The sequence below is a fragment of the Schistocerca cancellata genome, chromosome 1 (assembly GCF_023864275.1).
Source record: "Schistocerca cancellata isolate TAMUIC-IGC-003103 chromosome 1, iqSchCanc2.1, whole genome shotgun sequence".
NCBI classification, from domain to species: Eukaryota; Metazoa; Arthropoda; class Insecta; order Orthoptera; family Acrididae; genus Schistocerca; species Schistocerca cancellata.
This window is the reverse complement of record NC_064626.1, coordinates 74,684,838-74,709,695: the sequence shown is the minus strand read 5'-3', so window position 1 is coordinate 74,709,695 and position 24,858 is coordinate 74,684,838. Positions and strand designations below refer to the sequence as shown.

The following is a 24,858-nucleotide window of genomic DNA, read 5'->3' as shown; positions in this document are numbered from 1 at the left end:
TAAGTGGATTGTCATTGCTTTATGTAATAATGAAATTTAGGAGAACTCAACTAGCCATCACCTATTTCGTAGAATTTATAGTTAACATTTTGTTTTAGAGAAGTAGATCATGAAAGAAACAAAGCAATATATTTATTTGATTTGGAAGGATGAATGAAAAACGCTGGTTGTGTACTTCTCAAAGAGATGATCCTGACATTTGCGACATCAGCATTATTGGATGGGGATACAAACCACTATTCTTCCAAATGTGAGGCCTATGCACTGTGTTAGTTATTAAGTTGAAAGAAGAGATAGATATTGGAGGACACTGGGCATTATACACTGACGGAAAAAAATCACAACATCAAAAGTAATTAATTTAGAGTAATGAAATTTCAGAAACACATTTGTATAGGCAACATATTTAAATGACTAACATTGCAAGATCATAGGTTAATGTAAATGCGAGATAAACCATTGCAAATCTAAAATGCTGAAATATTAAAAACCAATGTAACTGCCCGAATGTTGAATGCAGGCATGCAAACTTGCATGCATTGTGTTGTACAAGTGCTGGGTGTCAGTTGTCAGTTTGTGGGATGGTGTGCCTGTTGCATGTGTTGGTCAATACAGGGATTGTTAATCCTGCTTGTGGATGATGCTGGAGTTATCAGTGGGTGTTCATTATCATGGTGGAAAACACCCCTTGGAATTCTGTTAATCAATGGCAGCACAAGAAGTCGAATCCCCAGACTGATGTATAATTTTGTAGTCACAGTGTGTGGAAAAACCACAAGAGTGCTCCAACTGTCATACAAAATCGCACTGCAGACCATTCCTCCACGCTGAGGCCCAGTGTGTGTAGCACGCAGACAGGTTGTTTGCAGGCCTTGAACTGGCCTCCCCCTAACCAACACATAGCCATCACTGGGACTGAGGCTGAAGCAGCTTTCATCAGAAAACACAACAGGCCCCCACCTCACCCTCCAATGGGCTCTTACTTGCCACCAGTGAAGTTGCAGATGTCTGTGCTTTGGGGTCAATGGAAGGTGTGCCATAGTGTGTTTGGCTCGGAGTGGTCCTTGAAGTTACTGATTTGTAAAAGTACGTAGTGTCACTAACTGCTGCTCAGATTGCTGCTGCAATGCAGTATGAAGCACCTGAACTACATTCTGAACATGATTGTCTTCCCTCTTGGTAGTGCCACATGGCTTTCTGGACCAGGCCTTCTTGTGACCGTACATTCTATTGACTCCCACTGCCAGCAGTTGTATACAAAGTCTACATTACTGTCAAGTCTTTCTGCAATACTGCAGAAAGAACACCCAGCTTTTTGTATCCCTATTATACACGACCTTGTTCAAACTCTGTGAGGTGTGGACAGTGGCATCTTTGTGGTCTTAAAAGCATTCTCGATTAACATTAACTCACCATGTCCAAATCCCAAAAGTAACAAACACTTATGACTGTTATAGTGTGTATTTAAAGCCAACCTGATTTGCATCCTCTTAGTGGTGCTATTAGCATCACGTGTGAAATTTGAATAGACATCATATTTCAGATGCAAACAAGCCTATCAACTTTCGTTTATGTCGCACAACTCCTTCTTGATGTTGTCATTTTGCAGAAAGTTGGAGAATATCAGAATTGTGCAGAAGAGTGTATAAGCACCATCCAGAAGTAGAAAAAAGTAGTGTAATTTGAAACCTCATAGAAAAGTCACATGGACAGGCTGTAGGAGATATCTGTAGGAAGTAGAAGAGGAAAGTTAAATTAAAAGACAATGTAGTATGCAAATATTAAGGGGCCAAGTCTCTAACAGCCGGGTTGGGACCAGGCGGTCCTGGGGTTCCAGAGCTGTTGGGTGGTCAGCTCAGCTAGTCCTGTTACTGTAATGTCAGGGCATGTTTTGGCAACCACTGTAGGATGTGACAGTCAAATGTGGTGTCTCTTAGAGAGCAGGAGCCTTGGATTATTCTGTACAGATCATGAGGCTGGTACAAACATATATGTTTTTAATTAGGTGCTAGTGAGGTGAATGGCAATTGAGGCAAAATAGTTACTGTAGGGGTGTGTGCATAAGCAACCCCCCCCCCCCCCCCGAACAGACACACACACACACACACACACACACACACACACACACACACACAATGCTAGGGTGAGTGCTGCACTGGGCCACTGTTCCTCCTCCTCACTTTCCCGAGTATAATTTATATACTTGAAAAACTATGACTCACTTCTTTAAGTAATTCTTGGTTTGTGTGCTTTATGCCACTCAAAATGAAAACTATAGTGGCTAAATAACATCAGCATAACTAAATTAACATTAAAATCAATCCTAACTGTTCTAAGTGCATGCCAAAGTGCATACTATGGGTTGAAGTGGCAGAATGATGTCATGTGGTACATTGCTTCTTGCCTCTATGCATCACCCGTCTTACCATAATCTTATGTGAACACAATTATATTTGGCAACTTTTGGGCTAGCTGCCACGCCTCAGCTGTATGAGGCTTACCCAGGCAAGCAGGGTTCTACCTGGGCGTAAGCAAATGAATCTGCACATGTCCAGCAAACACTCACAATTCTTCATGTGCGCTTATCCTGAAGAAGGAAAAAATCAGGAATTGAAAATTATGAGGAGATTACTTTATGGATGAGTAAAAAAGCTTACAAAGCAAAAGCAATTGGCAGCATTCACAACATACATTCCAGAAAATCCTAAAAAATCCATCGCCAAGAGCAAAGCCTCAACCCACACTCGCATCAACATTGGACACAGGCACAGGTAGTTGCATGTGAGAGAGCAGAACTTCCTGTGAACCTTCAAATGCTCTGAAATCTGTACAAATAAAAATATTTGAATATTAAGAAGCTAAAAAGTCAGTGTTCTTGTCCATAAAAAACACCACTACCTCCAAATAAAGAGAGGCTGAGCATCGCCAAAGAAAATCAATTTAAAACCATCAAATTACAATGCAGAGTCACTTTCCAATGTGAAGGCAGTGGTAGGTTATTAATGTCCCTATGGTGCATTCCAGCTCTTTATTTTATCATCTACTGCACATCTCCAACACAAAGAGGAGTAGGAAAAGAAAACTTTCAATGATTGATAGTTTCTGTGATTCGCTGGAATGGAAAAGAATGGAGAACATATATAAGATGAGTTCAGATTCCTAGTACAAAGGGAGCCTTTATGCAAGTGTTTGCAGAAGACAGGCTTGAAAACTATTGACATGCTACAAAGTCAAAGAGCTTTGTGAAATCTGTTAAAAAAGAGTCACACAGCAACTTTTATAAAACATTCTGTAAAAGTAGCCTAGAACACTGTCAAAGACTTCATGAAATTTCTTTTATAAAAGATACTTGATAGAGTTATTCTTAGCACATGCCACACTTCACCTGTCTCATGCACCACCAGCTTACAGGTTATAATTGTTATCATCCATGCATGGCGGAATATCTTCATATATGATGTGTGATGAAAATATCATTCTGAAAAGTTGAGATCTGGAAATGCCTTGTCTGCTGCTAACAATACTGCACCTTGATCAGACACTAATGTACCATATTTATCTAATTATAAGATGAGGCTTTGTGTCCAAATTCATCATTCGAAAAATACATGGTCATCTTATATTTGCAGATCAAACTATTGCTGCCGAGGTTTAACATTTTTATGTTGTTTGTAGAGTATATAGTGGTCATCTTACATTTACAGTTGAAGCTTGGTTATGTGCAGATTTATTTTGAAGAATTTGGAAGGACATCTGGGCAAATGATTTGCATGTTTGAACAGGCTCAAGATTTCCTGATTCGCTGAAGCACTTGAAACAGTATTGGCATTGCTCGAATAATCCCGTGACATTTTACTCACATGGTGCCAGTGCAAGGGGTATGCGAGAATCTATGAAATGGTTGCTAAACAGTTAACTGCTCTGCTTAAAATTTGACAATTTTGTGAGACGCAGGAGGAACTAGTGCTAAATTCAATTGTCTTACAAACTCTTGTTGTATTTGAACTGTTTTGCAATAAAAGTTCTCGTACAAGTTCAGATACTGTGTAGAAATATTAATGCTGCTTTTTAAATAAAGGTTACATTCAAAAGCAGAAATGCTCTTCAATAAATATTACTTGATTCTGAATGCAGATCAATATTTGATTTGATTATAAGAGACTGTAATGACTTATTAAATGGGTTGCAAATGAAAAATTTGGTCACTGTTCACGTATTAGAATACTGGGTTAAAATGTTACCAGCTTTTAATCAGGTTTAGAACATGATGGCGACATTCAGATGAAACAAGAAGAAAAATCGATCTAGATTGAAATAAATTATTTTAAAGTGATTGTAGTTGTTTTCATGAGAATAAATTACATCGTCAAGACCTGTCTTGTAGATGGTCCCAACAGACCTCAACAGATTGCAGGGAGCGTGAAAGTTTGAGAACATGACTTACCATGATTGGGATCTTTTATTTATGTATTAGTTACTGTTGTAACATATTACTTGCTCCCCAGAAGGTATTGCAGTCCATGTTTTACAGTTGCTCAAGAACAGCACCAATGGAAGGGTTGTAGGGGGAAAAGTGATAACAGCTTGGTTGAGAACATGAGTGTATGGAGGAGAGTAGTGAGTGGGCAGCAATTACACTATGTTGCCAACCATGGGTATCTAGGCACATACTGTGGAATTTTAGAAACATCTACCATGTTTAAACTGCAGTTGTCTGAATCCATATGAGGTCGGAATTTAATTGACTGTAGGGACCAATGGTGTACTCAAGTGTTTTGTGCTGCAATGTTGTCAGTGCTCACCGTGACTTACGATGGGAACGAAAGGGGGTGTGACAGCTGCTGGTTCTATACAGCCAATGAGAGAGCAGCAGGCAAATGATAATTTTGAAAGCAAGAAACATTGCAACATTCTCATGTAAGTATCAAATTAAAATCTGATATTCATTTGGAAGGAAACAGCTGTGTTCTCGGGTCCCATGGTAAGCAGAACCTCAGAAATCACAACATGTTCAGAAAAAACAGCCAGATATTAGTGACAACAAGGTATAAATTTCAAGCTGTACTATTAGGATGATGATTAAAAAATGATACCACAGATGATAGGTTTATTAAGTGATAAATGTAGAAAAGGATCAGCCTGAAAATTAATGTAAACCATTTCCTTTCATTTATTTATTTCCTTTTATATTATCAGAATGTAGACACTCAATAACTGTCATAAATTTGGAATAGGTATAAAGTTTACTTTTTAGGGAGACACTTTGTTAGTAAAACAGTGAAATTTTGATTAATCAGAATATGTTAAAAATAAATTTTTCTCAAGAAGCCCCATGAAAAGAAGGGTGTTGTCTTATAGTCAGGTAAATATGTTATATGTATAGCATTTTGTATCAGCCTTATAAAGGATCAAAAGAAACCCTTCTTGGTATTTTCAACCGCATATCATCATAGGAGCTATACACGGATTTGTGAAGTGAATCCATTATCAAATACTCCTCCAAAAACTGGAAAATGGTAGAACCATCATGAGAAATGACCATAGTGGTGCTCTTGCAAGTTAAGTTGAAAATATGCATCTCGTTTGGATGTTGCATAGGAAGAAACTTGTCACCCACCTCCAGTGTGGATTCAGGAAGTATCATTGTGCCCTAGATAATTTGACTTCACTGGAGGCAGCTCTACAGGAATCCCTCCAATGCAGAAAGTACCTATAGGGGTACCCTCTGATACCGGAAAAGTACAAGGTTGTCTTTCTGTTATTCTTATACACACTGTTAAGGAATTTTATACAAGAGAAAGATGTCCCTTAAGGCATTGTTTTAAGTGTCATACTCTTTGCCATTGTTATAAACAATGTAACTGACCCTGTGAACAGTCCAGTGAGTTCTTATTTGTTTATTGACTGTTTTATGATATACTTTTCCTCCCACTGTCTTTCACCCACAAATCATCAGTTATGTTAACACTTCAGAGGACAGGACAGAAGACAGATTGCAAGGTTTCAACAGATAAAACAATGTCTGTTCATTGTGATTGTATCCATCACAGTTTCGGTGAACAAAAACTGTTTTTTAATGGCACCATTTTCAGTTTCAACAAGTATACTTGTTGTTTCAAGAAGGAAATGGTAATTGGTTTGAAGAAACTCATGATAATTTCTGTATGTGATTACTGATGGCAGAATGCTCATGTGGTTAGAACTAAATAATACCCCAGTTTAAGTGGGGAATGGGTGGTTCTCACTAAGCCCATGTCCATGTCCCCCATTATGATGGTGTACTATATGACGTTTTACTATTGAGACTGAAATGCGTGTAATGCTGACTGGAAGCATGACATTGTGTAGTTCTTTGGTGGTTTATAAATGGTGTCAGCTATGTACTGTGGGCTCATAGGCGTAGCTCCATGAATATGGATTCTGCTTACATTTCATCTCTGACATTCAACATTTTTATAACTTTAATTTTGATGTGAGATCTGACATACGTACTACCACTGCAACCATGCTTGTTTAGCTTGTCAGCTCTGAGCACATTGTATCTTGAGAGACTCACAGACTTTAGGACATATGTTGCTTCAACTCTGTTTCAGGCAAGAAGAAAGTGTATAAGTTTAGTTCTTCATTGTGTGCAACCAGGTGCTGAACTTTGGAATGGATGACTTAACAAGTTTGAAGTGTACCTGTGTTTATGTCTAGTGTTACTGGAGATATACAGTTGCAAGGGTATGGAAAGTGAAAAACATATCATACTGTCAAAGAGCTTTGATAAATCTTTTATCAAGCGAGGTGGTGCAGTGGTTAGCACACTGTACTTACATTTGGGAGGATGACGGTTCAAACCTGCATCTGACCATCCAGATTTAGGTTGTCCGTGATTTCACTAAATTGCCAGAATAGTTTCTTTGGAAAGTCATGACCGATTTCCTCCCAAACCCTTCCCCAGCCCAAGCTTGTGCTCTGTCGCCAATTACCTCATTGTCAATGGGACGTTAAACACAAATCTTTTATAATAATTAGTACCATAGCTCAACTTTTGGGGGAAGGATGTAAAAGATACACTATCAAAGATTTTATGAGAGGTCTTTTGTAAATGACACTTGGAAGAGCTCTTTTATTGTACAGTTTTAAATATGGCTGTTACTCAGCAACCACATACAAGTTTCAACATAGGATTATACAGCCAAACGGTTGCAAAAAACGGTTTCGACATCTACTAAGAGTGTCTTCGTCAGAATGAAATTTTGATAAACCTTATAAAAAAATATATGGAAAATTTAGTATGACAAAAAACACATTAACCAAGATGTCAATTGTCATGAGGTACGAAGGTTACTTATGAAAAATTACGTTGTGAAAAGGGAGTGGTCCAATTTTAGAGCAGCTGAGCTCAAGCTAAAAATAAAGTAAAATGTTCCAGCCTTTGCCACGTGTGCCTCACTAGGAACATCATCAGACTTACCAGCCCAGCGGCGTACATTGCCACCACGAAAACAATATAAATTGTGCCGCCCATCGCACACGGACGGTGACATGTGCCCGTTTGAAATATTGTAACGGAAATAATTGGGGAAAAAAAAACCAGTTAATTTTAAAAACAAATGTAAAGGAAGACAGCTTAATGTATAATTGAAAATATACAGTAGTCAAGCAGATGAAGTACAAATAAGAGCCATTTATTAGGCTTTACAGAAATTACTATTACATAAAGGACAGAATAATATAGAATTTTTTTTTTCAAACAGGTGTACAATCCAGAAAAAATTTTCATGAAGGTAACTTCAGTAGCACATGTCTATGAGTGTCAAAGGAAATAGCATTTTGGAACCAGAGTCAGGAAAATGCAGTAAAAATAAAGGATTCAAAATTCTGTGAGCAGTGGATTGAAACCACTGAAAAATTTTTTGTTACGTAGTTGTAACTGTTCATTGAGGATGAGGCCATTGTTCTTAGAAATATGCTTGAAAATCTCCAGCTCTTTGAGTACATCGAGCCTGTGACCTTTCTTTTCTCTATGTAAAATGGAAATTTCTTCGATGCTTTTCAGTTTGTGCCCAAAAATAACCAGGTGATCAGCAAAAGTGGAAGTGCCTCTTGTGGTGTCACCGCCAGACACCACACTTACTAGGTGGTAGCCCTTAAATCGGCCACGGTCCGTTAGTATACGTCGGACCCGCCTGTTGCTACTATCAGTGATTGCAGACTGAGTGCCGCCACACGGCAGGTCTAGAGAGACTTCCTAGCACTCACCCCAGTTGTACAACAGACTTTGCTAGCGATGGTTCACTGACAAAATACGCTCTCATTTGCCGAGACGATAGTTAGCATAGCCTTCAGCTACGTCATTTGCTACGACCTAGCAAGGCGCCATTACCAGTTACTATTGATACTGTGAATCATGTACCGTCAAGAGCGACGTTCACCATTAATGGATTAAAGTTAAGTATTCCACCAGCTACGTCCGTTTTTTTCTAAATTCTAATTTCCTTGTCCTGTTCCAGACCTCACGCCAGCCCGCGTGAGCTAAAACGCGTGCCTTTCGGCTTCCTCTAGTAACACGGTGTTGGCTCTCCTGCCAACCACAACACCTCTTTTTCACAATAAATGTTCCTTGTACCTGGCATTAAAGGACCTTCCAGTTTGTCCTATACAACAAACGGGACACGTATTACAAGTGATTTTATATACTCCCGAACTGTTTATAGGAACAGCTGTGTACGGGAGGTTATGAATGAGATTTTTTATGGGAAAGGTAACTTTGAATCCATATTTTTTATCAGAAGATGATGAATTTTATACAAAATAGGGCCTAAAAATGGAATCGAGGAAACATGGTACTTGTGACTCCCAGAATCATCACTACTGCCTAAAGTGGTCACTTTAGCATCAGTTTTAACTTTGAAGATCTTGTCAACTAACATTGGATCATAGCCGTTATTAACTGCAATAATTTTTGATATTCATCTCTTCATGAAACTTGTCGGGTGACAAAGGTACAGAAACAGCATGATGAATGGCTGAATGGAAAAATGCTTTCTCATAAGAATGAGGATGCACTGAACTAATGGGCACAATTTTATCTGTGTTAGTGGCTTTTCGAAAAATAGCAAAAGTAAGTCTGTCGTTGTCAGTAGCAATACTAAGGTCCAAGTAATTAAGCTGACAGTCATCATTTTCTAATTTACAAGGGAAGCTGATTTTTTCATGAAGACTATTAAAAATTTCAAATATATGCTGAAATCCTCCTCAGGAACCACTGTATATATCAAAATGTCGTCTACGCATCGAGCATAAGACAGAATCCCCAGATCAGCACTGAAAAATGATTGAAGAATTTCTCTTCTAGCAAATTAATGAAAAGGTATTTCTGATGAGCAAATCACTGACGTAATTTGTTTGCTATTAATGGTAGTGAAATGTAACTACTTTGTTTTCAATGGCAAATTTACCACCAGCATGACGGCCAGGCAATGGGTGACCCTCTTGCTGGCACCTTGGATGATATTTTCATTAATACACTAGAAAAAAATTCTTCAATAGTTTTTCAGCTGCTGATACGGCCATTTTGTCATATGCTTGGTACGTAGACGATATTTTGATCATATATTGTGGTTCCCGGGGAGGAATTCGGCATTTGCTTGAAATTTTTAATAGTCTTCATGAAAAAAATCAGCTCCATTTGTGAATTAGAAAGTAACTGTTGTCAGCTTAATAACTTGGACCTTGGTATTGCTACTGACAGTAACAGACTTTCTTTGGTATTTTTCGAAAAACCATAATACAGATCAACTTGTGCCTGCTAGTTCAGTGCATCCTCATTCCCACGTGAAAACATTTTTCCATTCAGCCATTCATCGTGCAGTTTACCTTTGTCACCTGACAAGCTTCATGACGAGGTGAATGTAATAAAAATTATAGCAGTTAGAAACAGCTATGATCCAATTTTAGTTGAAAAGATCTTCAAAGTTAAAATTGACACTAAGGTGACCACTTTAGGCAACAGTGCTGATTCTGACAGTCACAAGTAGCATAATGTTTTTTCGGTTCCACTTTTAAGCCCTGTTTCATACAAAATTTGTTTTCTTCTAATTAAAAAATATGGATTCAAAGTTACCTTTCCCATGAACAATAACTGCAAAAAGATCTCATTCACAATCTCAAGTCCACAGTTTCTCCTATAAACAGTAAGGAGTTTATAAAATCACTTGTGATATGTGTCCTGTTTGTTATATAGGACAATCTGGAAGGTCTTTTAGTGTTGGGTATGAGGAACATTTATTGGGAAAAAGAGGCACTAATATACACAATTCCATTTTTGCTGATCATCTGGTAATTTCCAGATGCAAACCGAAAAGCTTTGAAAAAAATTCCATTTTACTTACAGAAAAGCAAAGTCATAGGCTTGATGTATTCAAAGAGCTGGAGATTTTCTAGAACATTTCTAAAAACAATGGCCTCATTCTCAATGAACAGTTACCACTATGTAACAAAAATTTTTTCAATTGTTTCAATCCACTGCTCGTAGAATTTTGATTCCTTTATTTTTACTGTATTTTCCTGTCTCTGATTCCAAAATGTCATTTCCTTTGAAGCTCATAGATATGTGCTACTAAAGTTACCTTCATACAGATATTTCCTGGATTGTACATCTATTTGCAAAAAACGTATTATTCTGACCTTTATATAATAGTAATTTCTGTAAAATCTAATAGATGGCTCTTATTTATACTTAATCTGATTGACTACTGTGTATTTTCAATAATACATTAAGCTCTCTTTCTTTATATTGTCACAGAAGAAGTTGAGTAGCACCGTGGTGTAGTGGTTATGATACTAAACTGTTACATGGAGGATCGTGAGTTCAAAACTCACCTGGACTGTACAATTTTAATTTCTATATTCGGTTCGAGTAAATTCTAGAATTATCCACAAATGTCAAGAACCATTGTTCTGGAATGTTCCATAGCTGTATATATACTGTATGTCTTTTGGATGGAGGCAGTTTTTGGATGGAGGCAGTTTTTGGACGGAGGCAGTTTTTGGACGGAGGCAGTTTTTGGACGGAGGCAGTTTTTGGACGGAGGCAGTTTTTGGACGGAGGCAGTTTGCTCCGTGCTCTTGTATGTGCAAGTGTTGAATAAACATTCATTAAGTGAAGTTAGTGTCCCTCATTCATCTAATTACACCTTCTTCTTCGTGACATTATTCTGGTGGAGGCACTGAGTATTGGAACTTGTGGTAGCGCACATTATCGATGACACAGTGCCTCCCATCAGGCCACGACAGAGCTGCCATTTATGTGACGAGAAACCTGAGTTCGAGCCATATTCAAAAGATCGCAATCTGTCGGAGACGAAGAAGAAGAAGATGTTACGTTGACAGCAACTGTATGCCACTATGTGAGGCATCCTTCCGGGTTCTCTGGTGACGATGGCCAAGATCCAATCAAGTGGCTGAAGGTATATGAGCGTTAAGCCAAATTTAACAAATGGGATGACACCGTGTGTTTGGCCAACGTATTTTTCTAATTGGAGGGCACTGCCAAGCAATGGTATGAGAACGAGGAGGAAAAATAGTGCAAATGGCTCTGAGCACTATGGGACTTAACTTCTGAGGCCATCAGTCCCCTAGAACTTAGAACTACTTAAACCTAACTAACCTAAGGACATCACACACATCCATGCCCGAGGCAGGATTCGAACCTGCGACCATAGCGGTCGCGCGGTTCCAGACTGTAGCACCTAGAACCGCTCGGCCACTCCGGCCGGCGACGAGGAGAAGTTCACAAGCTGGGAAGTATTCCAGGTGCAACTGCACAAGTATTTCGGCAACACACGATGACAGAAGTGCAAGGCTGAAGATAAATGAAAGTGCCAGACACAGGGTCCAGGAGAAACTACAGCATCCTACATTCAAGACACCTTGGAGCTGTGTAAAATGGTTGATCCTAGAATGGAGGAGGAAGATGAAGGTTGCACATCTCATGAAGGGTATTGCTGAGGACATGTATCAAGCCCTACTCCTGAAGGAGGTTTCGACTGCAGACGACTTCGTAAAATGGTGCCAGTATATTGACACAATACATCAAAACAGAATTACAAGCAACAAGTTTGAACATCTTCCAAATGTCATATCAATGTCTGTGATGGAGGGAGCAACTGATTTCACAAGTGTTCTTTGTCGGATAGTGAGAGAGGAAGTTCGGATAGTGAGAGAGGAAGTTCAGAAGGCACTTGGATTGCACGGTGAGCAGAAAACCGAGATGCTTCAAGAGGTCATAAGGGAGGAAGTGGAACAGACATTGAACCCAATCTCTCGTCCTTAATTTCCCTTTACAACTGTGAAAAAGTTGAGACCCAGGTGGAGTTACATTTGTACAATGAAGCATGAGGAACCTGTTTGGGCACCAAGGAAGACTGACGTCTGGAGGACCCAGAATAACCAACCAGTATGTTTCCACTGCAGACGACTGGGACATGTTGTGCGCTATTCTCGAGAAAGGTGGCGGATATTTGATGACACCCGCGCCAGAAGACAGCAGACCTATCTTAGCAGATGCCAACTCCGGGATGAAGAAGGTGAACAAGATGATGTGGGTGCAGGACGACGTAGGTCACCATCGCCACAAGCTAGCCGCTGGAGAGGATGCACCCCAACACCCCAATCAAGGTCTCAATCACCGTTTAGAAGCTCCAGACGATCACCTAGCCGCCGCAACCTGGAAAACTAAAGTGTGCTACCTTTCTTGGAGGTGAGGCTGTCGATCATTACAAAAATGATAGGAAACTATGTCGATATCCTCATGGATGGCCGACCAGCCCAAGCTTTTCTGGACTCTGGAGCATTATATTCAGTCATTTTGTAGAAGTACCATCGCCAGTTGCAGAAAACTGTATTCGTTGACGACAAAACATCTCTGCTGAAGGTGGCTAATTGGAAATATGTAAAACCTTCAGGAAGATCTACCATTTGTGGGTATAAATGGCCATACACAGCCTTTAGAATTCATCTTCCAAGAGTGTAGTCATGACGTCATTCTTGGATGGGACTTTTTGAAAGCTTCTCAGGCAATTATAGATAGTGGTCGCTCAAAGATTATGCTAGACGAGATGAGATACTGTGGACAGGAATATGCGCATCCAAGTGTGCTAGATGTAGTGATCATTCCTGCAGTCATTGCTAGAAAGGTAACTGTCATGTGTCATGCCATGCATCAACCCATGGATCTTGTAGTAGAATGTAAGAGAAGCATACCACTGAAAAATAACTTGGTCATCCCAGCCTCTGTCATCTCGTTTAAGAACAGATTCGGTGAATTGTGGATAGTTAACTGTCGCCGAGAACCGCAGATCCTTCCAAGACGCATGTGCGTAGCAAACACTGAGCCATTAATTGAAGAACAGCTGAGTGTCATAGAAACCTCCCATGCAGAGTCTGTGGGCGAAATTAGCGCTTCCACTACAAGACAAGATCTTCTTGCTCAACTGTCACCAGATCTCACTAAGGAACAATAGAAGTAGCTACTTGCCATTCTTCAAGAGTTCTCTGAATGCTTCAGTCCACAGCTGAAGAGAAAATTAGACAAATTGATGGTGAAGCACCGGGTTAGCACTGGAGACCATCAACCAATAAGCCAGAGAGCATACTGTGTGTCAGCAATGGAACGTTGAATAATTTGTGACGTGGTAGAGAAAATGGTGAAGAATGACATCATTCAGCCTTCGCAGAGCCCATGGTCATCACCAGTGGTTCTCGTCAGGAAGAAGGATGGTAGTTGGCGCTTTTGTGTTGATTACAAGAAGCTTAATAAGATAACTAAAAAGGATGTTTACCCTCTTCCACAAACTGACAATACACTAGATTGTCTGAAGGGGGCCAAGTTCTTCTCAACCAAGACCATGTACTCAGGATGCTGGCAAATTGAAGTAGATGAGGCTGATTGTGAGGAAACTGCATTCATCACCCCTGAGGGCCCGTATGAGTTTGAGGTAATGCCATTTGGTTTCTGTAATGCACCAGCAACTTTTGAAGGGATGATGGATAGTCTTCTAAGGCACCTGACGTGGACGATGTGTCTTTGTTATTTAGATGACAGTATAGTGCTCTCAGAGACATTAGATGAACATATAAAAAGACTGAGGGCCGTTCTTAAGTGTCTCCAACAAGACAGACTGAAACTTAATCCAAGAAAGTCTCCCTTTAGAGCAAAAGAAATCAAAATACTTGGACACCTTGTGTCAAACAAAGGTGTGCGGCCAGACCCAGAAAAGGTGAATCTTTACGGAATTTCCTATTCCTAAAAGTATTAGAGATGTGAGAAGCTTCCTCAGATAATGTTCTTATTACCGTTGTTTTATCAAAGACTTTTGTATCAAAGCCAGGCCACTCAGAGTTGTTAAAAGCTGATGCTAAATTTATCTGGGGTTGTACTCAACAAGATTCTTTCGATGTGCTGCAAAAAACTCTGACGACTGACCCTCTGCTTGGTACAGAACTACGCACAGATGCCAGCGGGTATGGGATCACTGTCTCTCAAGAAACCTTGTGCAAGACCGTCAAGACTTTGATGAAGATAGTGACTGTCTCGCTGCACTCCAGGATCTCTCTGCTGAGGAGGAGGAGGAGGAGGAGGAGGACGCCAAAATATCTCAAATTATGCTTGCCTTAAATCAGTCAGAGGATGTGAAAGGACAATTTAAGGTAGTTAATGGATTACTTCGCAAGAAAAACTTTGATCCGTTTGGAAAGAGGTGGCTACCAGTGATTCCTAAACACATGCTCTTAGATGTTCTACAGAAATTCCATGACACACCCGAGGCTAGACATTTAGGATTTATTAAGACATACAATAGAATCTGCAAGAATTTTTTCTGGCCAGATTTATGTAGTAGTGTCCGTCATTATGTGTCGCATTGTCAAGAGTGCCAGAGGAGAAAGATAGTTCCTCAGAAGCCACATGGGCGACTCATACCAATTCCAGCAGCCAAAATGCCTTTCCAGCGAGTTTTGATTGACCTCGTTGGACGATTTCCAACGTCTGCTAGTGGCAGTAGATGGATTATTGTTTGCACTTATTATCTGACATGCTATGCCATTACAAAAGCCGTGAAAACAGCCGAAGCATCCAAGGTAGCCAAATTCATCGTGGAAGACATTGTATTAAAACACGGTGCCCCAAGGTCATTAATTATGGATCGAGGGAAAGTTTTTCAATCGAATTTTGTGACAGAGATAAACCTTCGTTGCAACATTATTCATCACATGACGACTACCTACCATCTGCAAATTAACAGGCTTACTGAACGCCTTAATAAGACTTTGGCCAACATTCTATCGGTGTTCATTAATGTTCAGCAGAGCAACTGGGATGAAGTGCTAACTTTTGTGAACGTTTGTCTACAAAACCGCCAAACAAGACACCATTGGACTTACACCATTTTTCCTGGTGCATGGGTGTGATGTGACTACGATGATGGACACTGTGTTTCCGTTACATCCTGACGATGTGGACGACGACTATGTCAGCCAGCTGTTAACCAGAGCTGTGTTGCTCGACTCTGCATGCTGCAGGATCAAAACAATCGCCGAAGGTATTACGCGAGCCATCATCCTATTGTTTAACAGCCTGGTGACCTCGTCTGGATCTTATCTCCTGTTTGGACAGTTGATCTGTCTGAGATGCTCCTCAGGCGCTACTTTTGACCTTATAAGGTTGTAAGACAGTTGTCTGGTGTTACTTATGAAGTTGAAGATTTCGACCCCGACACAATATGACAAAAGACGAGAGATACGGTCAATATCCTTCGAATGAAGCCCTATAAGGATCCCGCAACCCGGGTAAATTCAAAGCTCCATCGACAGGCAACAAGCAGAAAGGTGATGAAGAGCACAGTGGCAAAGGAAGTTCTAAGATCACCGCCAGGGCGAGCATTAGTCATTGGGAGTCAGAGTATGCAGGACCGATGACCCGTTCCCGGACTAGGAGGAACTCCAGTTCTGTTTTTTCTGGTAACTACATCCTTTCGAGTAGTCCCTGGTTGGAGATGCCAATGAGGGACTATTTTGCTTCTAGAATATTGTACTGAAGGAGATGCCATCATTATTAAACTATACAGTTGGGCTGCATGTCCTTGGGAAAAATATGGCTGTGGTGTACCTTTGATTTCAACCATTAGCAGTACCAACATGGCAACATTTTTTTGTTGAGCCAAGCGGTACACCACCACCACCACCTGTGGTTTGTGTGTGTGTGTGTGTGTGTGGGGGGGGGGGGTGTTACACATGTATTTTACACCAATATTGGCTTTGTTGTCATTTGCCCAGATATGATTTGCTCATCTTCTGATAAAAGTTTGTGCAGGTCTTGGATTAACAGCTGCAGTGAACACAGATTTATGAAATTCTGCAGCCCAATGTAAATACTCGGTTGATGTGTTGCATCTGCTGTCATAAGTATATTCTGTGGATAAGATCTTCTGTTATAGGAGCTATCCCTTACTTTGTAAATGTGGCCATTGTTGCTGTTATTTTTTTGGAAGCATAATCCAGCTAAAACAAGCACTAGAGAATGGTACATGTGCTGTATTTCATCAAAAGTCTAAAAATTATTAATGTTGTTGTGACATTTTATACAAATCTCCTTCCATTGTAGAATGGGATATTATTGTAACATGTGTGGCATTTAAATAGTAATTGTGTTACAAAATACTGTTAATAATTCAACTGGATAGATAAAAAATCTACTCACCAAGTGGCAGCAGAACACACACATAAGACGGTTGTAATTGGCAAGCTTTTGAAGCCAGTGACTCCTCCTTCAGGCAGAAGGCTTGAAGGGGAAGGGAGAGGCGTGAAGGAAAACGAATGGAGAGGTCTAGGAAAAAGGGTAGATTTCGGGAGAGTCACCCAGGACTACAGTTCAGGTGCGACTTACTGCAACAGGAAGAGAGGGAAAGACAATTAATGATGTTTTTATCTGCCGCATTACCAGTAAATGTGAACTATTGTGTAAGAAATTGGGTCACTGTGCCATGATTCATTGTGATTCTGAATGTTAATTGATGTTTACATTTAATGATTAATTGAAACTTATTATGTTGCAGTCTCTAATTTGTTGGATCCTCCTGAGAAGCCCAGTAAACAAAAGGCATTGGAGGATCTTGATGTCCTGGGGGAAACACTTCTTAAACAGAGTTTGCCTGCTACATCCAAAATTGGTTCACAATTTTCCAAGTAAGTCACCAGCATTAAAAGTAGATTATAAAAAGAGAATTAGAATTTAATAAAATATTTCACATAGTGACATAAATTTTCTCAAACTTATAATAAGTTGACTCTCCTTGTTAGCTTACTGCAATTTGAGCAATAGAATACTGTTGGGAATAGAGGAAATAATTTTTCTGCATATAAGAAAATAATTTCATGTCTGGTCCTTAGAGTCTTTTCTGATGCATCTGTAACCAGAATCCACACACTCTTTGCAATACTCAGAAACATTTTTCAGTGTGCCCAAATTAATCCTCTACATAGCTAAATTAAATCATTTTAAATAATGGTCACCAGCCTTACCGTAATCCGTGATGCAGGATTAAAATTGTCACTATTCCTGTACCAGTAATAAATCCCCTATACCAGTCTTTTTACTTTGAGATAGATTCTTAGAATGAACTGGAAAATGTGCATCACTAACAGTTTATACACTGCCTCCAGCTGACTATTAGAAACTTTTGCTGTTAGTATAAAAAAAATGCGAAAACAGAAATACAATACAAGATCAACTAGTCCAGAGATACAAAAGCATTTCACTTCAAATTTCTGTGGAAATAAGTGGAATTTGTTATTTCAAGCAGTCTGTGTGTAATCCACCCTATTCAGTAAACACCACTTCAGCTCAGCACACTGAGGCCCTTTTTTTCCGACTAAGTACATGCTCACTAAAATGCAACACTCACCAAGAAAACCTGCAGATTAAGCAAACTTCCAAGCATGTACACATGTGGGAAAGCAATTGTGAACTCTTCCAGAATTTTCTGTGCTGGTGTAATGATAACTTTCTATATCATGAAGGATCAGTCACACTATACCTTCGTATATGCAGCATTCTTAAAACATATCATCGCAAGGCCCATGACTCACCACCACCTTTCTGCTGGGCTGCTTACCAATGCCACAATTTAGTGAGCTCCAAGTTGCTCTGTGAAATTCTTTCAGAATTTAACCCTTTCAGCCAGTCAACCTTGAGATATGAATGCAAGCATTTCATTTGTCAATTCTTACACCTGCTTATAAAATCCTTGTGGAAGGGGCTGCTTATTATCAGAAGTCTAGCTCTTTAGGTCAGCTTTGTAGACATTGACCATAACCCTGTGTGAAGGATTATGGAAAGTCCGATCCATTCTCTCAAGGCTGGACAAAGCTCCCTGCCACAGCATACCAGAATCAGACCCTGTCATCCACTATGGCCCAAATTTTTCACGAGGTGTGACATGTTACAATATCACGGATATGTGCATAGAAAAATGGCAGGAAGCAAGGAAATACAGGTATAACAGAATTTCAGAATTTTATAAAAAAAAAAGTAAATTTAACCTTAGATAGAACTACCATTATTAAGATTTTATGCATCTGTGTTTCTGTAACATAAAAAGACAGAATATATATGTGAAAAGGCACGAAGTCCATAATTGTATTGTGCAGAATGTTAAGCCCAAATATTAATTTTATAAATTCAGATGCCTTTTATTGCTGCAGTCTATTTCATTTGTTCCAAACACTTTCCACTATTTTGCATTAAGTAATGTTTGGTGGATGTAATCTGGAATAATACAGTTTTGCTTTTATATGTGATGTTTGTAAATTAAAAAACAGCTCAGCTATAGCCGACTGGTATGTGGCTCATAGAAACTCTCAACAAAATACAACAGTTACATTAACTTTTGAGCTGTTGCTCTTTCTCTAGAAAAAGTACACACATTCACATGGACAACCACATAGACATCCAAACTCTCACATCTGCAACTGTGGAAAGATTGACTGCTGATTATTGATAGCAGTTCCCTGGGTAGATAGAGGTGGGAAGAAGGTAGGAAAAGGATGCACGAGGCAAAGAGGGGGCAAACAGGACAGTGTGAAACAGCTTGTTCGACAGATGAATCAGTAGCTATACAACAAGATGAAGGGTTTAGCGCATAAGAGATGGAGTTAGGGAGGAGGGGAGGAAAGGAGATGTGGAAGGGGATAAAGGGGGAGACAGGGAGGGAAGAGAAGAGAAAAGGGGGAGAGGGTGTAGGAGAAGGCAGTACATGATCTGGACAGGGAAGGATTGGTGGGGAGAGAAGAAAGAAGGCAAAAGTTAAAGTGACACGATAGGAAATAGGTTAGTGGAGATTTAGACCAGGAGGATTACAAGAGTGCAGGATATAATGGAGAGAGAATTCTCACCTGTTGTTTCAGAGAAACTAGTGCTGGAAGGGAGAGCTTGCATAGTGAAGCAGCTGTTAAGTCATTTATGTTGTGGTGTACAACATCTTCAGAAATGGGAGGATTAAGCTTGTGCTGTACTACTCTTTGGCAGTGGCCATTCATGCGAGTAGATAGTTGGTTACTTGTCATGCCCACTTAAACTTCTACACGGTAATGCAGCACAGATAATATATAACATGGCTCCTTTCACATGTGTCCCTGCCTTTTATGGGTAAGAAAGGCCTGTAACTGGACTGCAGTAAGTGTTGATAGGTGGGTCAATTACAAGGGATGACCCTTGGGGCACAGCAGGGTTGGAGTAGGAATGGATAATGATGTTTTGTAGGTTGGGTGCACAATGAAACACTGGTCTGGTTTATGTGGGTAATGTCCCTCATCTCAGGACATGATGAAAGGTAGTCAGGGCCCCAAAGAAGAATGTGGTTGTGCATTTCAAGTCTGTAGTAATGCTGGGTGATTGGAGTAGTGCTTGTCAGTGGCTGGTTAACAGGCTTCATGCTTTCAAACAAGTAAATTGCATAGGAGATCTATTTGTGGATGAGCTGGATAGGATGCTGTGGCCAGTAAAAGCTCTGGTATTATTGTACGAGGGCTATTCAGAAACTAAGGTCTGATTGGACGCTAAATGGAAACCACAGTGAAAATCTGATGAATCTTTGCACATATATATTGCATATAATGCATGCGCATCGATCACATCACGTTTCTCTTTTCGCTTCTGAATGCACAGTGAGCACATAAAAATGCCTAGAAAATATTGTCTCCCACCAAGTATGAGGGCCTGGTGAGAGATTTCTCTTGATGTCATGCAGCACACATAAAATATCTGTCATGTGTTTCCTTCTTCATGACAATTCTTGGCTGCACTCTGGAGGCATAGCGAAGATGCTCCTACACTGTTTTCAATGTGAAGTGTTCGATCTCTCTCAATACACACTGTAATTGGCTCCCCTGAGTGTCATCTCTGCTCCCATGAACCACTAGTGATGAAGACAACATTTTGGCACAGACCATGAGCTGTAGACTAGCGTTCAGAATTGACAGAAAGCACAGGCCTTCTATGACGAGGCTGTTGGAAAGTAGATACAATGCTACAACAAATGTCTTAACTCAGAGTGGCGACTATGTAGAGAAACAGCTGTAAGATGTAACTAACTGTTGCAAATAAAAAAAATTTGATTTTCACAGTTTTTTCCATTTTGTGAGCAATCAGACCTTACTTTCCAAATAGCCCTTGATTTCCACACCACCTGATTTCCACCGCTGATCTGCCATTACAGGTGGCTAGGCTGTAAGGAAGAGACTTTCTGACATAGAATTAGTGACAGCTATCCAAGTGGAAGTACTGCTGGTGGTTGGTATGCTTGATATGAACAGATGTTTTAACGGAGCCTCTGAGAGGTGAAGATCGACATCTGGGAAGGTGGGTTGTTGAATTGAGAAGGACCTTGAGGTTACGGGGGAAAGAGCAGAGGTCATCCATGCCATGAGTCCAGATAAGCAAAATGTCATCAGTGAATCTGAACTAAACTAGGGTTTTAGGCACTGACTGGATAGGAAGGATTCCTCCAGTTGGCCTATAAATAAGTTGACATAGGATGTTGCCATGTGAATACCCATGGCAGTACCATGGATATGTTTGTATATTTGGCTTTTGAACGTGCTATAATTGTGGCTTGCAGTGTGGTTGGCTAGGAGGATTATGAAAGAGGTAGTGGGTTTTGTAGGAGGAGTATATTGGGAAAGGTAGTGTCACATGGCCGCAAGGTCATGGGCATGGAGGATGTTAGAGTGCAAGGATGTTGCATCCATAGTGACAGACAAGGAGTGTAGAGATAAATGGACAGGAACTGTGGAAAGGTGGTGAAAGAAGTGAGCATGTCTTGAATGTATGATGGGAAGCTACAGACAAACGACAATAGCTGGGAACTGTTGGTCGACAAATGCAGAGGTTCATTCTGTGGGAATATTGTACACAGCCACAATGGGATGATCAGTAGGTAGACCTGTGGAGTTGGGTTTGTGGGGTAGGTAAAAGGGGGTGGGGTTTGCTGGTGTGAGGAGGGAGATGGATTCAAGTGTCAAGTTTTGGGATGGACCTAAGGCATTGAGGAGCTGCTGGAAGTCCTGTTAGACTACTGGAATGTGATCATGGCTGTAAGGTTTGTATGCAGAGGTGTCTCCCTTCCTCTTTTTCCTCTCATCTCCACCTTTGTGTCCTTTCCTACCCCCCCCCCCCCTTCCCCCTCCCCTGTATATGCTCTACACTTTGTACCACTTTTGTCATCTTGCACATCTGCTGATTCGTCTGTCAGAAGACCTGCCTCACACCACCCTCTTACACCCTCCTTGTATCGTGCATCCTTTCCTACCCCTTGCCACTTCCATCTACCCTGGCAACTGCAGTCAGTCTTGCAGTGGCCACAGCTGTGAGCATTTGGGTGTCCGTGTAATTGAGTGTGAGAATGTGAATATGTGTACATTGGCTAGAGAAAGGACAAAGGCTAGTGTAATTACTGTTTTCTGTTGAATATTTCTGGGTACCATACATAAGTGAGCTGTTGTTGAACCTTTATTTTATTTCTTAGTTCATCCAGAAATTTACGTTGTTATTAAATAGTTCATATCACAATTTTTTTTACAAATAAACTAGTGGTTACCCACAGCTGTGTATGCACATCAGTAGTTTTCTTTTGGGATGATTGATGTTCAGTAAGTAAGCTGTTGTATGTGCAGTAATGTAATGATGTCAGTTGCCCTCAAGTGTCTGCCTGTTCTGGTAACTGTAGCTATTGATGTGTGTCGCCAGCCCCCTCCCCCTGCCGCTCCACTTCTCTAATGCAAGACATGGTGGCATGTGCAGAGTCTCTGTCAAGCAGTGTGCGTGGAGGGGCATGGGCAGGAGTGCACGTCTATGCATCGTGCTACTGAAGTAACTGTACATTGTACAGCTGGACATTATATGACAAATTTAATAATATTTTAAGACACTTTATGTGAAAAATGTTTTCCATGCCTTAGTTCACAGTCTGTCTGACTATTTTATTTATTTATTGTTTCTTTTGTTTTTTATTTTCTAAAGTAGCCTATGTTCTACCTCAGAGTTCAAGCTATCTCTTTACTAAACATCATCGAAATCTGTTCAGCAGTGAAAACGTGACAGTATGTTACTTTCACAGTTAATGTTATTAGTCTGGAAGTATGGACGAAACATCTTGAGAATTGTGGCATCATGGTATTCATTTGGTTGAATCATATTATGTAGAACACACAAATCAATAAAAGCATTTTCAAAAATATGATACAGTTCAAACATAAAGAGTAAACAGCTTTTTGAAAGAGTAAATATGTTTCTCTATGTTGCATAAAACTAAATTACATTTTTATTTAAAGAGAGAGAGAGAGAGAGAGAGAGAGAGAGAGAGAGAGAGAGAGAGAGTGGGTGGGTAAAATGTACCAGACATTCGCATGATTGGATTTCTGGTGTAAAGGTTATTTGGAGGGGATCATGGAAGAGTGAGAGGAAAGTGATTTTGTGACATTATTTTAATGCTCAATCGTTGGGATGGTATTCTACTGTTTTATCTTTTAACGTAAATAGTGAAATGTTTGTCATGGACACTTGGACATTCAAAAGGGATTTCTTTTCAGCTTTTTTTTTATATGATAATTTTCTTGCTAGATTATAATGTGTCTCCTATTGTTTATTCTGATTATTTTCATGTCTTTGTCTCTGGAGGGTGGCTTGTGATTTTGTTCTCTGAGATGGTCTACAAAAAATTGATTTGTCCCATAGTTTCAAATTCTTATCATAATTTTTTTTTTGTGGCCTGATGGCTATACAGCCATCTTTCAATGTTTTGGAATTTCACGTAGTAATGTTACATTTATCTGAGAATTTTATAAGTAATGTATTATTTTGGTGAAGGGGTGTTGCTATATGGTAATGGTTGAGGAGATTTTATTATCTGTTGTATGAAATCAGTCTGTGGGTTTGCAGATCACATTCACAGTAAGGATTATCTTGAATGTGTATTCAATGAAAATGGCTTGGTGATTATCCATGATTAAATCTTAGGCAAGGTATGGAGCATATAAACTTTTTATTCGCCTTAATTGTGTGGAATCAGGGTTTCAGGGGAATGTTTAGCTGTATTTAGGCCACAATATTTTCCTTTAATGTGTGTGAACAGTTGATATTTGTCTTCCTATTGGCGCCTTGTTCTTCTGTATGTCTGATAGCGATAATGTGATGTTTTTAAAAGTGCTTTTGTATCTGATAACAAACATTTTACCTGTTTGCCCCATGTATCTGCTGTCACATGCATAACATTGTAATTTGAATGTACGCTGTTCAAAAGATTTAGGGGAACATGACTTCGGCCATCTGCCACACTCCATTGAGCAATAATTCTGGACTGAGTATATTATCAAATTATACTTGTATATTTCGCAAATTAAGTACACCACAAAACATCATTACATCCTTGTTCATTATGCAAAAATAACTGACATGCCTGACAGGTGTCTTAAACAAAGTTGAAACAACCACTCACCCTGTCATCCTGGGCACTTTTAATTGGACTTCAAGAGCTTCAGAAATGTGTATGGCCTCCATGACCATTTATCTACCTGACAGCTAAGTGGCTCACTCCTTATAAGTCTACAGAGGTCACCCTACGTTATCCATTTCCATTCTTCAATGAGAGCCCTTGAGAATTCTTGGAGAGTCTGTGATGGAATAGGGCAAGCATGGACATATCTGTCAACGAATGTCCCACATATGCTCAGAGGGGTTTAGGTCAGGAGTCACTACTCACCATTTCATTACTTCAGTATTCAGATGGTGCAAGGCATACTCGTGTCTCCCACCATATGGGCCCTGGCATTATCATGAATGAAAAGGACTTCATGATCACCACCTTATGCAGCAGCCAACACATGGTCCAGCAGGATCTGTTTGGTGTACTATCACAGAATCTTGGCCAAATCTGATAGCTTCCTGGACAACATTTGGCATGTACTACTGACAATGGCATCTCCACACAACTTGGCCATCACATTGTGCCAGAGGAAGTCTGGACTCGTCTGTGACTAACATGTTTTGCCAGTGATGCGGTTGCCAGCTGACATGGGAATGGCAGGACTGGAGGCAAGCTGCGAAATGTCATGTCAAGCGGGGTACTCAAACAGAATGTCTGAATTGTAAGGTCCTTTCTCGTAATCTGTTCCTTACAGTTTGATTGGACTCAGCAGCAGTTGTCTTGCAGTGTTCTGGTAGTAGCCATATGCCACTGCAATGCAGAGATGGCCAGATATCACTTTCACTCAGCATTGTAATTCATCAGCTACCATGTCCAACTCGCCATATGTACT

At 40.1% G+C, this 24,858-nt stretch overlaps 1 protein-coding gene across 1 annotated transcript in view; it reads left to right on the top strand.

The window, feature by feature from the left end:
- The window catches only part of LOC126165269 (ADP-ribosylation factor-binding protein GGA2), a 117,868-nt gene that overhangs the window by 44,482 nt on the left and 48,528 nt on the right, over nt 1–24,858 (top strand). The window contains exon 7 of the mRNA XM_049920305.1: nt 17,103–17,232. Coding sequence (XP_049776262.1) covers nt 17,103–17,232 — 130 coding nt within the window. The remainder of the gene's footprint in view (nt 1–17,102; nt 17,233–24,858) is intronic.